Source organism: Cygnus olor, chromosome 3, assembly GCF_009769625.2.
Source record: "Cygnus olor isolate bCygOlo1 chromosome 3, bCygOlo1.pri.v2, whole genome shotgun sequence".
In the NCBI taxonomy this organism is placed as follows: domain Eukaryota; kingdom Metazoa; phylum Chordata; class Aves; order Anseriformes; family Anatidae; genus Cygnus; species Cygnus olor.
In genome coordinates this window covers 68,064,602-68,082,066 of record NC_049171.1, presented here as the reverse complement: position 1 = coordinate 68,082,066, position 17,465 = coordinate 68,064,602, and the positions used below count along the sequence as shown (strand labels likewise).

At 34.1% G+C, this 17,465-nt stretch overlaps 1 protein-coding gene across 1 annotated transcript in view; it reads left to right on the top strand.

Annotated features, from left to right (window-relative positions):
* Nucleotides 1-17,465, top strand: part of ESR1 (estrogen receptor 1) — a 169,043-nt gene that overhangs the window by 84,395 nt on the left and 67,183 nt on the right. The window contains 1 exon segment of the mRNA XM_040552612.1: nt 13,439-13,555. Within this exon segment, the coding sequence (XP_040408546.1) occupies nt 13,439-13,555 (117 nt within the window).

Sequence of the window (17,465 nt, the reverse complement as noted above, 5' to 3'; positions counted from 1 at the left end):
ATTAAAATCCCTGGCATCTATGGAATGGCTATTTTTTTTTGCTTTGTTCAACACAACTGAGTAAGACCAAAGTGTGATTCTACTGAATATCCTATTCAGTATCTAAGTATTACTGTGAAGATGAATATAAAACAAATGTCTTCCTTTACAAATAAATAGAAAACTAGCAAAGTGCTGTGCTTTTGTTAGGTTTCTATAGTTTTTTACATTCCCAGGTGATATACGCATAGAGAAATTCCTGTAGCTCTTTTTTTGAAGTAAACATAGCAAAAAACAGTTTTTACCTTATATCACTAGGTGTGATTATTGCCTATTTTGTCGAAAGACTACCCCCGAGTTGGGTTAAATAAGACTTCCAGCATTCAGCTCAAGAACTTTTCCAAGCTTATAGAAAAAAGTGAAAGATTGGCTGCAGGGTAGACATTGATGAAATGATTTGAATGTCAGTGATTAGCTAATAGTTACTTGTATTTCTGCTTTTCCAAATTCATCTAAGTGATTTTTAGAAAAGAGTGGTTACAGCCAGAGGTCAATAATAAGCCAGACTGGAGGGAGAAAGGATGAAATGCTTTTTACTTAACATCAGAATGACATATTTAAACTTGTGAGGTAGGGACAACAGTTCCTTCAGTTGAGTGCTTTTTCATTTTAAGTCCCCTGACTGAATCAGAATTATTTCTAGAATTTTGGAATTCTGTACTTGAACTCGAATTGAACTAAGTCATCTTACCCAAAACACCTTCTTTTTAAACAATTTTGTCTTCTTTCCTAGCTTATATTTATCATTTAGATCAATACCAAGTAGACAGAATAAATTGCTTAATTTCGTACCAGTGTAACTTGCTTGTGGGTGACCCATCAACAAAACAAAATTGAAGTATTCTTATGTAAAAGTAAGAGTTAGTTATCAAATAACTGTATGGAACAGATCTTCAGCTTTTGGCCTTTAGAGATGAAGAAATGAGTCTGACTGTTTCACTGAGTTCCATGGCTCTACTCAAAAACTTTGTAATTCTGCCCTAGTATCTATGTCTCTATGTGTATAAATCTTACAGTCCTCAACAACAGATCTGTTATCTGTTTGTGCTACAGTACATGCTAATTTGTAAATTTAGTTCTTGCTTCATTTACATACTTAACATAATTTTTAAGTAGGTAGGCTTTAAAAATGTAAAGCTTAAATTTTCAGTGTCCCATAAAATGCTTTTCTTAATTATTAACTCATACTTGCTCTAATTTAAGCCCATTCCTTCTTGCCCTATTCCTCATGAGCATGAAGAAAGTTTACAGTAACAACCTTTTACATAGTTGAAGACTGTTATCATATCTTTCGTGAGTCTTCTAGTCTTTTTTTTTTTTTTTAGACTAAACAAACACAATCCTTTTTGCAGAACATGTTTTCTAGACTTCTGATCCCATTTGTTACACTCCTCTGAACTTTCTCCAGTTGATCCACATCTTTTTTTGGACAACAGCTGTCATAAGAAATGACATTCACTAATATCAAAAAAATAATCCAAGGATTTGAATACTTGTGAGAGAATTGTGATCTTTTGATCACAGATGGTATAAAAAGCCCTCTAAAGGGATTTTAAAGTCATATGTGCCTGGTCTTGATGAACTAAAGGAGTTTTTGAATTTCCTACAGGATTTGGAAAAGATGTCTGCTTTGGCAATTACATATTCTCATTGGACGTGTATCCAATTTACAGGAATGTCAGTAATTTTTAGACTGAGCATATATGCGAAAACATGCCACTTACCTTTCATATGGTAATAATTTTAAAGAGATTGTGATTGGATATCTAGGAACGAATATTACTAATTTGTAGAAAACTATGTGGAATAAATATTTTATCTCCCTTGTATATATGACATATATTCCTAAAAAAGGGTAAAGAATTTTCTGGGAATCATATGATTTAACTGTATTGAGGCAAATAGGACTTTTTTTTTTTTTAAATAAACAAAAGCAATACAGTACTTTTTCAGCAATTATTTTTGTTTTTGTGTGTAGAATATCTTTAAAAGCCAAAGGACCATGTTACTTTTGTTCTTTACTGTCCTGTATTTTCCAATATATGTATAGATACAGAGTAGACTGGCTATTTTTATGTTTCACATTAGAGATTTCATAGGAGAATTGCCATAATGAAGATGGATGTTCTTAATACATTGTAGTCAAAACTACTATATGGTTCTTAATAGAACCACAGGAAAAAGTGAGTGAGTACAGACATGATTGAGCTGTGTGGGGTAATCTGTTTTCCTCACTGTGTAATGTTATCTTCAGTGGCATGTTTGGTTTACCTATTTGCATAAGTAACTACTAAAATTTTGTGAAAACTGATATCTACATTGGACCTTACCAGAAATGGAGATGGATAGCTTCATTTTTATTTTTATCCAGAGGGTTTGGAATGGTTCTGGAGATATTTTGTGAATTTTAAATGCCTTTTTTTTTTTTTTCCCCCATCAGTTAATGCTTAGAAGGCAACCTGAATTAGTACTTGTCTCTCAATATTTGCAACTGTTCAATTTTCTTTAAATAGTAAATGGTTGGTGAAAATCTCAACTACCTCCTGAAATTTCCAATGTCAGTCCATTTTGTTAGTTTATGTCACAAAAGTGATTTGGGACTTTGTTTTGAGAAAAACACAGTGCAGACTGATATTAATGTATAAAGTTTTATGTGAGGAAAAAATCATATGACACCAAGAACACTGTGTTTCTTGGTGATAGAAGAGTGCTTTATTCTTTGCTCAGCATATGTAGCCTTCAGGAATGTACTTGGTCAACTGACTTGAATCCAGAGGCATAACAAGCAGTCACACCACAGCACGCTGTACTTCTCTATTAAAATATTTATGGATTTTAAGATCAAAAGGGGCCATTAGATCATTAAGTCTGGTCTCTTCTCAATATAAACTTTATATGCTATCTATGTGCAGAGCCCAGTAGCTTGATGGAAGTAAATCTTTTAGAAGATGCCCAGCCTTGGTCTGTCGGCTCAAGAGCTTTCGTATGATGTTTGTTTATTCTAATGTCCTCCCACCTGCTAAAAAAATCTATTTAACTTAAATTACTTTGGCTTTTATATCACATCCACAAACTAGTCTTAGTACCTAGTATCTCATCCCTGTGGGAGGTTCTTACAACTTAAGTTGTTACAGTCAAATCACCTTGATATCTTAAGTAAACAAAAGTGCTTGAGTCACTCACTATATCTTTCTATTTTCTGAATCACTTCCTTTGTCTTTAGACCTTTTCTAATTCCCCCGTAATAGCCTCTTTAAAATCTAGATATCAGAATTGGATGAATTGTTTCAAAATCAGCCTTATAAATGCCATTTACAAATTAAAAATCCCCTTGTGACTCACACATTCTTTTCCCCTCCTCCTAATTCTCTGGTTATTTAGATAGCCACCAAAGGGACAGGAAGAAATTAATCCTAGCATCTCTGACTAGCATCCAACAAATGCCTGTATTTAAGGGGCTTAGAACCTGCCGTGGGGGAAAAGGAATTTGGAAAATTGAGAGGTAACTCTACATTGAAGGATATATTGATTTGAGAACTGCCAAAGTATCTTAGAAATCCCCATTTATATTTTCCTGTTTCTGTCATAAGCTCTTCTGATTTTTTTTTCAGGTGCACCTTCTCTGCCTTTTCCTCACAGCTGTATATTCAGACAAAAATCTGGAAAGTTTCACAAATATTTAGTTAAGAATTACTGCATGATGCAAAGCAGTACCAGCCCAGCAAGAATAGGCTGGCAAATGAGAATGTATGAATTGTCATGCTGAGGAATTGCAAAGGATTGCCATTAGTGTCTTGAATCACAGAGATATAGTGGTCTTTGAAGTGCAGGAATTCTTGAAGCTGGGAAGTATTTTAGTTGTGTGTCTTGAACATCAATTGTAGTTAACGGTTATGCCTTATGAACATCAAGTAGGAGAGTTTTGGCAGTAGTCTTGGAGTGTTATCAATTGTTTTAACTTCACAGTGATAGAGCTGTGCTGTATTCAAAATATGTAGTTCAAATTTTAGTGCTAGGAGTGGTAGTAAGACACATATTTTCATCTGAGTTGGGGAGAAGACTTTCTCTGGTAAAGCATGCCTAATAAGTGGATGGTTAGGTAATGCTGCAGTGCAGCAATTGAAATATTGCCAGTTTGAGGGGGGTGTTCTGAAATCTTCCCTATAACTTTCCATTATTACATTCTGTTTTCATGGTATTTTTGTAATCTGCTTGATAACAGTTGCAAATTCTGTACTGAACCTGCAGCCAAGAAGACAGAAACTCCCTAATAAGACTGCTTGTATGCTGATTCTATGTGTTATCAGTAGAAAGAGCAAAACTATAGGACTTAAGCCTAAGTGAGACTTGCAGAGGCAAACACAGCCTATAAACAGGGACTGCAGACCAGTATCTAATGTTAGGGTGGAAAATACACAGTTCCAGTTTGAGAGGTAGGTGACTGTTAGAAGTTTGAAGTCCAGAAAATGTGTATTTGGAAAGACCAGAAGGGTTTAGGAATCATTGTGACAGTCCTAATCACCTGTGATCAGCCAGCTTCATCTGGAACTTTTGTTTTATTTTTGTGTTTTTAGTATATATTTTCTAGAGCCTCTTGAGTTAAATACATGCTCTGGTCATTGCTCCCTAATGCGTAATTTGAATATCAGAATCCTAATTAATGGTGATCTTGCTACAGAAACTTGGGTGTTAAAAAGTAAGTGTCAATACTTCTTTTTTCCTAGTCAATGACATTTGAAAGTGGTAGTATTCCAGTGAGTTTTAAATGCTACATTCAGCATAGATATGGCAGTGATTTAAGATGATTGCATCCAAGATGTTTCCTTATTTTTCATGGTCTAAGCAAATCATTGGGCTACAGTGAACCTTGAGCCCTAGTCCATCTTTCTGTCTTGTGATAGGATCAACTATTGCTGATTCCTTACATATGTTTGTTTAGTTGCTTCCTTAAAACCTGTACCCTGATCCATTGTTTAATTCTCCTTATCTCCGAAGGCTACTAGGAAATTTGAATCTTCCTTCCTGCAGGTTAAGCTCATCATTTATTTTCCTGTCTGTCAGAAAAAATAAAAAAATAAAAATAAAATTGTTCTCTTTTCCCCTTCAACAGCCTGTAGAGCACCGAAGAGTGTTACCACACTGTTAAAGATACATAATTTTTACTTAACCTGAATAAACCCAGTTTGTTCAACCTTTTCTCATAGGTTTTGTTTTCTAGCTTTTTAATCTAGTTGCTCTACTTGCCCAGTTCTGGGCTCCTCAGTAGAAGAGAGACATGGGCATACTGTTGAGAGTCCAACAAAGGGCCATGAAGTTGATTATGGGACTGCAGCATCTCTCCTATGACTTTTTAGCCTAGAGAAGGAGAGGCTCAGGGGGTGTCTCATCAATGTATGTAAAAACCTGAGGAGAGAGTGCAAAGAGGACAGAGCCAGGCTTTATTCATTGGTTCCCAGTGGCAGGACAAGAGGCAATGGCCACAAACTGGAACACAGGAGGTTCCCTCTGAACATCAGGGAATGCTTCTTTAGTGTATGGATGACTGAGCACTGGAATAGATTGCCCAGAGGGCTTCTAGTCTCCCTCCTTGGAAATATGCAAAAGACATCTGGACATGGTTCTGGGCAACCTGTTCTTGGTGGCCGTGTTTGAACAGGTGAGTTGGACAAGATGACCTCCAGACTTCTCTTGCAACATTAACCATTCTGTGATTCTGTGATACTTTGGAGATTCTGTACTGTGTCCCGCTTTTTCTTTTATTTTTATTTTTTGAGGTATGTTTTCTATCTATATGTTGCTTTACCAATGCTGAGCAAAGCAATAGGATTATCTTACAAACCTTGCCAATGGTATTCCTCTATGTTGTTCTGTTCTGTCACACTGTAATATTTGCCTTATTTATCAAAGCATGACACTGTTCACTCAATCAGTGTGTGATGCAGAATAAACTCAATTCTTCTTTTCTACAGAAGAAACCACTTGTTTCCCCTCTTGTTTTGTGCATCTGATTATTCCTGTTTTAATGCAATGATTTTTACTGGTCTTTGCTTTTGCTCTTTTTTTTTTTTTTTTTTTCCCCATGTGCTATGCTTGACCAGTTTGCCAAGATTATTCTGAACTCTTATTCTGTAGACTCCTGTGGACTCCTGCCATTTATTTCAGATTTATTTCTGTCTGATTAGCAGAGAAGTCTGGTCTTTCCTCTGTTCTTACAACACACATAAAGATCATCTACCAGTGAATAACATTTAATGAAATAAATATGGTTTTATTACCCATTTCTGAAGAAGGACATGATCTAGGAGAGACAATATAAAGCCTCATTCAATATCAGCTTCCACTGTAACACTGAATTCTGGTAGTTATTCCCCAAGATCAGTTTTCTGACATAATCTAAACTATAGATAGCTGACCTATGAAATGTTACTCCCAGGCTATATTGAAAGCCTTTCTGAAGTTGAGCAGCATACTTTACCAGAAAGTAGAGAACTCTCACTTATTGTTATCTGATTTTACGAATGCTTATGGGTTCTTCCTCCACCAAGACCAAAACTTTTTCCATCCTAGATAAAATTCCTAGCACTTGGAGACTGTACTTAATGTAACCTGTATTATTAGCTTTAATGGTGTTTTACTTCCTCTGGAATATTATGTTTGATTGTTGTGTCTCATCAAGCAACAAAGTAAAGTTAAAGAGTATTTCATGTTGCAAGTATTTCAGGAATATTTAATTTGCAAACATTATTCCTAGCTCAGTGCTCGGCCTGTCAGCAGTTCAAAATATTCACTATATTCACTAGGGAAGAAAAAAAAAAAAAGGAGGAAGAAAAAGAAAAGAGTTTGACATTTACAAATAACAAGAGAACATGCTTTTGTGTCCATCAGGAAAGTGCTTAACTGTTTCATTTGGTTTCAGAGGGTATGAAAGAAAATATGTTTTTGTAACCTCATTTAACTCGTATGGGTCTATTGATTCAAACTTATTCCATAAATTTCACTCACTTGAACTTTCAGACTTTCTGCAGGTTAAGTTTATCCTTTGCATTCTCTTTGGAGAAGTGGAAATCAAACTAGACAGAACTGTGTAAAATGACATAAATAATAACTCTATTGGAAGTGCATGAAGTGATATAATTTATTTCCAAAATGAGACTATTAAAAAACTTTGTGGAAGTATTAGTACTAGTTCAGGGTTACTGTAAAAAAGAAAAAAAAAAGAAAAAAAAAGAAAGAAAATCACTGAGTTAGAATGGCAATTATCTGCTGGAATAATTTAGTAACAGTTCTAGAAGATCTTTCATTGTCTGCATTCTTTGTGTAAGATTATATATCTCTCAAAGACTTGATTTTAGTTAAGTTACAAATTATTGAAATAGTTGGACTTCCTTTGTTATAAATAACACAGGAACACAGGTATTCCCCACTCTAAAATGTGGCTGGAGCTATGTAGGGCAACAGACTAAGTTGTCTTTGTTGACCCATCTGAATATAAAATGGATGAATATAGTATAGGGTATGGATGATATTAGAATATAAGCAACCCAACGAGCACATATCAGTGCTCCATATCAATAAATGAAAGAGTAACATAACTAGGTTTTATTTTGCATGAGAATGTGGTTCACAGGCAACAAAGGGATTTTGTTGGAGTGCTGATGTTAAAGATTTATATGATATTTTAACAAAATAAATGGCACTTTCTTTTACAGGGGGTTAACTGTGTGGATAAATACACTACAGATCTGTGCAAACTTTACATTCAGTTACCAAGTATCCAAATATAAAGTAAGACCAGCTAAACTTATTCAATAGGTCTCATGAGAATCCAAAACATACCTGGAATAAAAATAGAGATATGCTAATTTTCCTGTTACCAACAACCTATTGGATTTTAAGTGCACAAGGATAATTTGCAATTGTTTTTACTTTTTGGCCTCATTAGCTGTGGAAGTTTTCTGTAGTAGAATTCCTCCCCTTCCCATTTTAGATCAAATAAACTGAAGCTAAAAAATGCCTGACATATCATTCCAAATCTACAGGAGTAAGATATTCATGGCATGCCTGTGACTCTCTCTGAAAATGGTTTTTGTCCCTGCAGAGACCATATTGAGATGGTTGTAAGTAATACATTGTGGGATTTTTTCTTTTAACAGCTGTTGTTTTAATCATGTTCCAAGGATTAAAAACAAGTGTGATTTATCAGATAAGGAAACAGAAACTATATGTCACACTCCTTGCCAGATTTTGTAGAGATTTGGATCTAGATTAGTGTCTTTTTTATATGTCATGAGGAAAAAAACATGCTTCCTATTTTATTATCTTGTCTAAAATTAAAAAAGACAGGAATGGAGTTGGGGTAGAACTAGACTTCGCACATAGAGTCACAAGGCTGAAATAGTAGATGAAACACCAATTCAACGTTTAGAGCTAAGGCCAATAAGAAAAACTTCAAAATCATCTGGTGGGGTAGAAAATACAATTTTACATTTATATAGTTATACAGCTAAAATAGTGTTTTACTTTTTATATGTTACTCTTTCTCAATGTATATGTATGTTCATGAGTTACTGAATTGGTGAGATGACAGCAGGTATGGTATGTTCAAGCAGTGTCTCTTCTCATTCTTCTTTTTTAATTTTTCCTGGTAGCTGAATAGTATATGGAAAGGGTAAAGGAAAGATCAGTATCATAATCATTTCACTTGATTTAACTGCTCATGTTAACAGTGCTATAGATATGTGAAGACCAGAAGATTCCACTTGAAAATTTACACTCAGTTCATGGCATAATACAGAATATATAGATTTTGACCTTTATTCCTTTCTCATTCTTTAGTGGCTCTGTGATCCTTCTGTCAGAGATGTGTGTAGAAGGAGGACTTCCTTACAGGATGCATAGAAAGTATATATTACAATCTAGGCCCTTTTCCTTACTGTTGCATATAGAAATGCCTTGTGTATTTAAAAACAGAAAATTATTCATCTTCTCAGCAGGGCTGGGTAGTTGTTAAGAGAACCCAAGTTCCAAATCCAAAGACCTTGCTGAGGGTAATTAAGCTGTGAATGTGAGTGTCTGTGCTTATATAGGAATTAGGCATAACCTTCTGTTCTTTTGCGATTCCTGTTAGGACAGACCAGGATTTAAAAACCAATATGGAGTTTTATTGAGGCACTTTAACTTAAAATTGGTATAACTTTTTATTTTACATTCAACATTTGTTCACATGGGGTTAGCATATACAGTTACACTATTGTCCACATGCATTTTTTCTTACAGTTTATGAAAATTTTCTTCTTGCTGTTGAGGCTATTCTTTCTAAGGTTTTATTTTTCTGAAACCCAGTCCACGAACTCATCACTCTGTTCTTTGATTTGTACTTTAACGTGTGGATAAACTCCACACTGTAGCCTTCATTTCACCGCATTTATGAAATTCTGCTAATTTCACTATCAGAATAGGATCATAGAACAACTTGGTGCTTCGAGGTAATGGCTAACCTGTTAGATGCCTTATGTAGATATGTAAAGAAAGTTGAAGAGATTTGTTTGATGTGAGGATTGAAATTATAAATAAATAAATAAAATGAAGAGCACATGTCAGTAAAATGATAATAATACTCACTAGCTTTGTTTGAAATGTATGGTGTGTCAATTCAATTACATCAGTTTAGGTTTCATACAAAATTTACCTAACTAAAAATGTTACTTTATTGGCTTTGTACAATTAAGTATCATTTAAGCATTCTTAAGCTGACATGTTGACACGTTGGTTGCTTTGATTCATTTTGTTTGTACAACTTCTGTACTGCTTAAACTAATCATGCCCTCAGGCTAATCTTGATGGTTACTGAAATATAATATGGAACTGCCTGTTTCTGTGTTATGCTAATTAATGTGAATATATTAATAGGACCCTAATTTTCATCCTTGTTGGTCCAGGACAACATGGAGTCAGGTCTTCAAAGATGCAATTCAGTGAAATGCTCAAACTTAGCTTTAGCCATATACAATATGCTGGGAATACTAGCTAGAAGTACACAGATGCTTAAATGTTCTGCTGAATGTAGTAACACTTAACTTTAAAGAAATATGAAGTGTTTTGCTGACTGAAATCCTCACAGATAAATCATCCTCCCACTCTGATTCAAGCATGCTCTGCTGTTGCATACACCACATGTACTGTGAGAGCCCTTAGACTAACAGCCACGTGAGCTATGTGGAGATTAAACCAAGGTCATATATATAATAGAGGGGCTTTACTCTAGAAAACTCAGTGCCTTTATTTTTGTGTAGACTATCTAGTAATTTATTTTCAAAAAACAAAAACAAACAAACAAACAAAAAAACACAGTAAACCAGTAAGACCAGAGAAGCCAAGTGCTTCTATTTATAAGTATCAGTGATCACCAAGGACATTTCTTCCTCTCAGTATTCCTGTGATACCAATTATCCAAATGATCTAATTAGTCTCTCCTGTAGCCTATATTGTTGTTTGGATACCACAAAAGTGTGGGGTAGGGCAGTTGAGCACCTGTTAATGTGACACACTGTCAGGTTAATGATTACTACCAGTGAGAAATCCCTTCTAAATCCCTTCTAATATGTCAGATTGTTCAGAATCAGCTTTGCCAAGAGATGAGCTTTAAGGATAAAATAAAAAATAGAATAATTAAAAGACAATACACCTTGCAGCAGAGTAATTAAGTTATATTACTTTACTTAAAACCACGAGTAATCTTTGAGTTTTACCTATTCCTTAGTTGTGTTCTACCTTTTCCCATTCCATCCCACCCCAAGCTAGACTGTACTACTCTTGTCTGTTCCTTGCAAAAGAAACTTCCTTCCTCATTTCCCGTGACCGAGTCTGATGGTGTTGTCAGGAAGCTGGAAATGGTCCTGCCTTCCTTCCTTCGTTTCTGTCCTGTTCTGCCCTTATTCATTTCATAATAATTTCTACTGTATACTCTAATTATCTAACATTTTCTCCAAGTTGCTTATGTTTTTTCTAGTCTCCTGAAGACACATTGGTTCAACTAAACCAAAAATTGTAAGAAATATTAAATGCACTATCTTACTAGGCTTACAGCTAATATAAAGTCTAAATGTTTACATTAGCTATGGCACTCATAATCAGAAGAATTATGCTATTCACACACATCTTTCTTTTTATTGGCATTCAAAATTTTACAGGTTTTATCCTGTGAAGTTGATCAAGCACTATGGAAGAAGAATGTCTAAGATGCAGGTTGTGTGCATGAAAGCAGACTAATTAAGCTAAACTCTAAAACACATATTTAAAATATAAACTATGGAAACAACGTATTATGAATCACATTGATTCCAATAGGGACTGTAGCTTGATCACAGTCAGGATTATTTTATATATTATTCTACAAATTATAAATCCATTCCCAAAACGTAATAGTTTGCATAAGGAGATCTGGGTCCAGAGAAAATTGATAGATTATCACCCACTTAAACACTGTGAAAAGAATGACCATCCTGCTCATAGTGGTTCCACTAGATTTCTGCATAGTCAATTTTATTTTTTTTTTAATTTTAAATTGTTGAACCTTATGAGCATCAGCTGGTACAGCGAACATGGTACAGCACATCTTCAGCTTTGACCTAAGTGAGCCATTTATCTGCTTTTCTTATATGGAGTTAAATGATATTCTGAATGACTTGCTGAATTCAGAGCCTGCAGTCATTCCATTTGTGAAATTACCTTTTAACTTCACTAGGATGAAGATCAGATAGCCTGTCAAAGCTTTCCTTCATTTAAAAAAAAAGATTAATTAAGGTTTTCAGTCTTTCTTTCCCCTTATTTCAGAACTCAGCTTATAAGACAAGGCTGGCGGTTGAGGACAGGTGCTATAATTTTATTTTTATTTTTTTGCTGCTGTTTAGTATGACCTAATAAAAATACGTTTCCATAAAAATAGAGCTTTACCTTTTTGTTCCCTTTCCCTGTAGATACTACATTTTTATACTGTTGTGGCTGTTTTCTTTCTGTCTTGATTTTTTTTTTCTTACATGTGAAATGTTTTGAATTAGATATAGAACAGTCTGTATCATACCAGAGGAACCGAAAATTAAAATGCACTTTCATGCTGAGGTTGAGCTGAATTTCTGTTCTCTCTCTTTACCTCAGTCCTGGAAGACTCAGCTTTTTCCAGTCATATACCATTCTGTAAAGTAGAGTTAACAAATAATAATTCTGTCTGTTTGAGAGAGTATGTAGTCAGCTGTCACTATATTAACTAGTTTACAGTTTGGCTGCTTATTTTGATTGGATCCCAGTTTTGTAGCATTAAAGAGCAGATGTTCCTGGAGTAATCTGATACTCATTTTTACTCCATTTTCTAATTTGTAGTCAAGGATAGATGATTTGATGAGACCAAGGCCTCTGTCAAACCTCCACCCTACTCTACCTCAAGCTGATCCCTTGACCTGAAAGAAAGAACAAACAGTTCTGCAGTAAAATTGTTTCGTTGTGTGCTGTACCTTAGTTGTGTTTAGATGAATACCAAGCACCAATAAGATCATTTTGGATAGTCTTTTTATCCTTGCTAAACTTCATCTATACTTGGAAAATAATTTAATAGAAGGCTTGAGTACATATTTGATACTTCTTTTTAAGGGAAAATTAGAATAGAGCGTTGTTGGCAGTAACAAATTATGGTATGCTGAAAATGTTTGTAGCAAGAACTGAGGTGCAGAGCCTAATAAATGAGGAAGTGGATCTCTGAAGGAAAAGGTACTGGTACCAAACTTAGTTGCACCACATGGTAACTTAAGAATTTATAATGACAGAAGTGAATAAGAAGTGAATTAGAGACTGATTTATCCCTGATATGCAAGTAAATTAAAAGGTGTTGCTTTTATTTTATTTTATTTTATTTTATTTTATTTTATTTTATTTTATTTTATTTTATTTTTTTCATTTCTAAATTGCCCTAAATTTTGGTAGATATCTAAAAAAGTTCTGTGCATAAGCCTTTTTCATTCTATAAACCTATGATCATTTTGTGCAGTATGTTGCTTAAGCATGAAAACAGGCAGATGGACCAGACGGCATTGTGTTTCTTAGGCTACAAAGAAGGAAGTCAAGTGACTTGTTTATAATTATCTATCACCTTTTGTGATTGTTCATTTTTAAAAATTAATCTATAGATAATTTCATGTGTTTCTAATAGTACTTGTAAAGAACTTGTGAATAAATATATTGTGAATATGTTAGCCTCACTAAGATCTGTTGTGATAGATTATAACTGAGATGTTAGATGCTGTACTAAATACTCAATGAAAAATAAGATAAAGTATTATAGGCAGTTTTGTAATGTCTGTGATTTGAGACTGTGTGTAACTGTGTCCTTACTTTCCCTCTGTTTTTACAGGGCACAATGACTACATGTGTCCTGCTACTAACCAGTGCACCATTGACAAGAACAGAAGAAAGAGTTGCCAAGCCTGCCGACTAAGAAAATGCTATGAAGTGGGAATGATGAAAGGTGGTATGTACACAGCAACCAACAAATCCTCAGGATTGGTGTCTGCCTTCCTGTTTTTTAATTCATTGGACAGATGATATGGTTCCTAAAGCAGGGAGCAACTACTTTCTTTGATCTGAAGTTTATTAAATCAAAGAGCAATTAAATAAAAAGTAAAAACATCCCAAATCTTATGTTATTATTCTTAGCTAAATTTTGCATCAAAACTTATAGGAACATGGACTTTGGTGGACCTGTGCTTCTTCTGTTAGTATTTTTGATGCATGATTATTTTTATTTTGTCTCTTGTGGTAGACGCCAGATTGTGATGAATGAAACTTAACCCAAGATTTTATGGCATTTTGCTGTTCACTGTGAAAAGCACTAATAATCTCAGATCAGTCCATATTTGTTAAAATAAACTTGTGAGTTATTTGATACTTATTCATTTAGTTCTGGAAGGGAAAGTAAATTCGTTTATTCCAGTACTGTACATATATTGTAGATGTAAATTAATTTCAACAAAACTGAAAGGTTCACTTATTTTGTACAAACTGAGATAGGTGCTGCTTTCTTGAAAGATACTTATGTACTAACGATATCAGAGAAGAAGAATTAGTCACTGAATGCTTAGGCTGAAGTGGCACACCAGTGAATTATTTTATAAAGTTATATAGTGCTAAACTTTTGGAGGTAAAATTAGAAATATTTGACAATACTGAATAATTGCCACAGTGTGTTCTTAGATGGAAGAGTTCTTTTTGTAACATAGTTTTGAATTGATCATGATACCTGGCTTTCTCCTCTGTTTTACAGTACTGCATATTTGTCAAAAGCAGACAGAAGTTACCAATTTTTAATGCTTTTGAAAAAGTCAAGCCCCTTACATCAATATTTAAGAAGAATAGGAAATCATAAGGTTTCATATGAGAAATATTTTCTCTAAAGCAGAAGAAAACCTTATAATAGACTACTAAAAATTCCAGATTTTTTTTATTAATGAAGAGTATTCATTAGCTTTATCCAAATCTATTTTTACATGAAAATTTAGCAAAATACTAAAACGTTAGAACCCATGTCTCATGGTAGGAAGGGGATAATTGTGAAATTATATATTGGTTCTCCCTTTTGTGGCACACCTAATGTTTACTTATTCCAAGAAAAATCAACTGTGTTGGGGGCAAGAGCGAAGTGTACCTCATTATGTTTATCCTTCACACAACAAATGGTTGTTTATAAGTCCAGTCTGTGCAGTCAGGGTAGGCCAGGTTTGGGAATCCCGGGAGAAAGAGCAGAAGGAAAAGATTAAAGGTGTCGTTGTTCTTTGACGTTGAATATGCATTTTTCTCAATTCAGGAGCTGAGACTGATTTTGTTACTCTCAGTTTAGTGATGCAAAAAGCTGGAAGGCATCAAGGCTCTTTTCAGTTCTAATGCTTAAGACTGTAGACATTTATTCTGAGTTTTTTTTGCAGACATTTATTTTGAGTAAAATTGAGTTTGTGGATCCAGAGTTTTTTTGTCTCTACCTTAACATTCTGGTGGATATTCTTAAAAGTCAAATCTATATAATTAGTATAACAGCAATGGTCTGAAGAAGTAAAGGCTTCAAGCAAGACAAACAAATATAAGAAAATGTCGTACATAAATTTGCCACGCAGCCTTAGCTCTGACCCTTGTACATATGCCAGATACATAATTATGTATGTTAAGATACATCATTATGTTTTATGATGATGGTATTACATCTTTAATTGGGCACCTTTCCATCCATTTTTCCTTATTTATTTAACTAATGATCCAGATTGATGTTTTTGATATCTGTTCTATAAGATATGTTTTGTTTTTGACTGTTCTGTACATACATGTTTTCAATTGCATTAAAATTGCTCAGAATTCTCAGCTAACACAGCTAACATTCTGCAGATTAAAAAAGACCCCCACCCCCTAAAAAACAGACTGCTATTTTTTCTTTCTGATTTAAGTGTTCTGAAGTTTATGTTTTGTACAGTGGCCCACACTTTTGTAAATTCCTATGGACTTCTTTCTTTCCTTTTACAATAATGCAAGATTTCTATAGTCACTGAAAATTTTAAAATAGTCGATGTTGTAGGTTTTTTTTTTTTTTTTTTTAAATCTAAACTTACGTATTACAAACAAGGAGAGCAGATGTATAAATTTAGCCTGCTCCTACAGGACTACTAATAATGCACTGAAGTTCGTTACTGGTTCATAGATGAGAGTCTAAGAATATGTGTTTTTCTCCAGATACTGCTAGATAATTGTCATATTGTCTCTCAGATGAAGATAAAGGTTAAGTGCATGTTCTTGGTATTCCATCCGGTTAACTTTGATTTTTTTTTTCCATTTTTTTGTTCTGTTTTGTTTTCCTTGAGGAGATGTCTTAAGCTTTTCTGTTGTAATAGATCTCTTACAATGCTTCTCTTCATCACTTTTGAATCACACAGTGCTGTGGTTAACTCAAGTTCCATATTTTCCTTTAATAATTCATAGTTGTCTTGTAATATTTTTTAAATTGAAATAATCTTGTTTTGTTCATACAGAAGAATTTGTCTTGTTGAAAGGATTAGTTCTATCATGCATTTGAAAAGAAAAATTCTTTTGTGTCAGATTTTACTTTTATATTTACCTGCATAATTGTTACACGCTTAGGATGATATACCTTTTAAAAGGTATACCTTTCGAACAATTCTATAATCTCTCTTTTCTCTGAATATAATCTGTTTTCTTTCTTCACTGAATTCATCTTTTTTTTTTTTTTTTTTGAATATATTGCCAACATTGCTAGGTTGTGACTTCATCCGTCATTTAACTTCTGAACAATAGCTGATATTATTGAGTTACAGTACCAACAGGAGAAGCTAGATAAGTTCCTGATTAATTGTTCCTGGTTAATTTGAAACATAAATTATAAGCTCTGGTTTCTGAGGTTTAAATCATGGAAAGTCATCTAACTGAATACAATATTAAAAAATTCATCTAACATTATTTTTAATAGAGTGGACACAGTTGAAATGTGTTTTTAGGGCTTCATTCAGAAGAATGCAGGCTTCAAGTGGGTCTTGAGCTCTACTGTAGGAACATTTACTTATGAGGTTGTGTGGAAATTTAGTCATTCTTTTCACCCAGCTTTTCTTTGGTCTTTCAAAAATATCTTCCAATACTGAAGAGCTATTTTCTTTCTCTCCTCTTATGTTTGCAAGTGTTTCCTTCTGCATCCATTATTGCGTTGCTTTGAGAGACAATTAGACTGATAGATTCTCTGGTGACATAGCATATGAGGCAAAGTTTATAGTGAGGCAGAGTTTATAGCTGTTATATTTTGTCCAAATACCCTTTTTCTGAATAAGCCAAAAAGACCTTAAAATCATATGTTAATATTTAGACTGTGCAGCCTTATGTTTGTATATGAGGACATAGCAGTCACATGGAATAAGCTTTTTGTCATGTGCCTCTTTCTTTTGATTGGGTAACAGAGAAAAATAGCTTTGCTTTTTTATATGATCCTTTGATACATTTATGAAGATTGATTTTGTTCTGCTTTGGATGATTGTATCGTAACATAATATTTCACGCTGTGTGGGGTCCTGCAACACACCCCCAGACTCCAAAAGGAGTATTTACAGCGGTTGCAGTCCTCCAACTGCAACTACAGCAGTTTTCACAGCTGTTGCAGAGGCTTCAACTGTATATATGGTCCAGGTGATCTCTGCTCCAATATAGACTTAGTTCTCCATTACTTCATTGTTTTAATGACTTTTTAATGGCTTGGCTCCAAAGGGTCTTATTCACCTGACTTTGATTATTACCTATCACTTAAATATGTTATAGTGTGATAAATAGACGTGAATTTCTAGTTATTAGAATGCTACATTCTTCCTCTTCTTTCATCTGTGATGATTCAGGTTTAACAT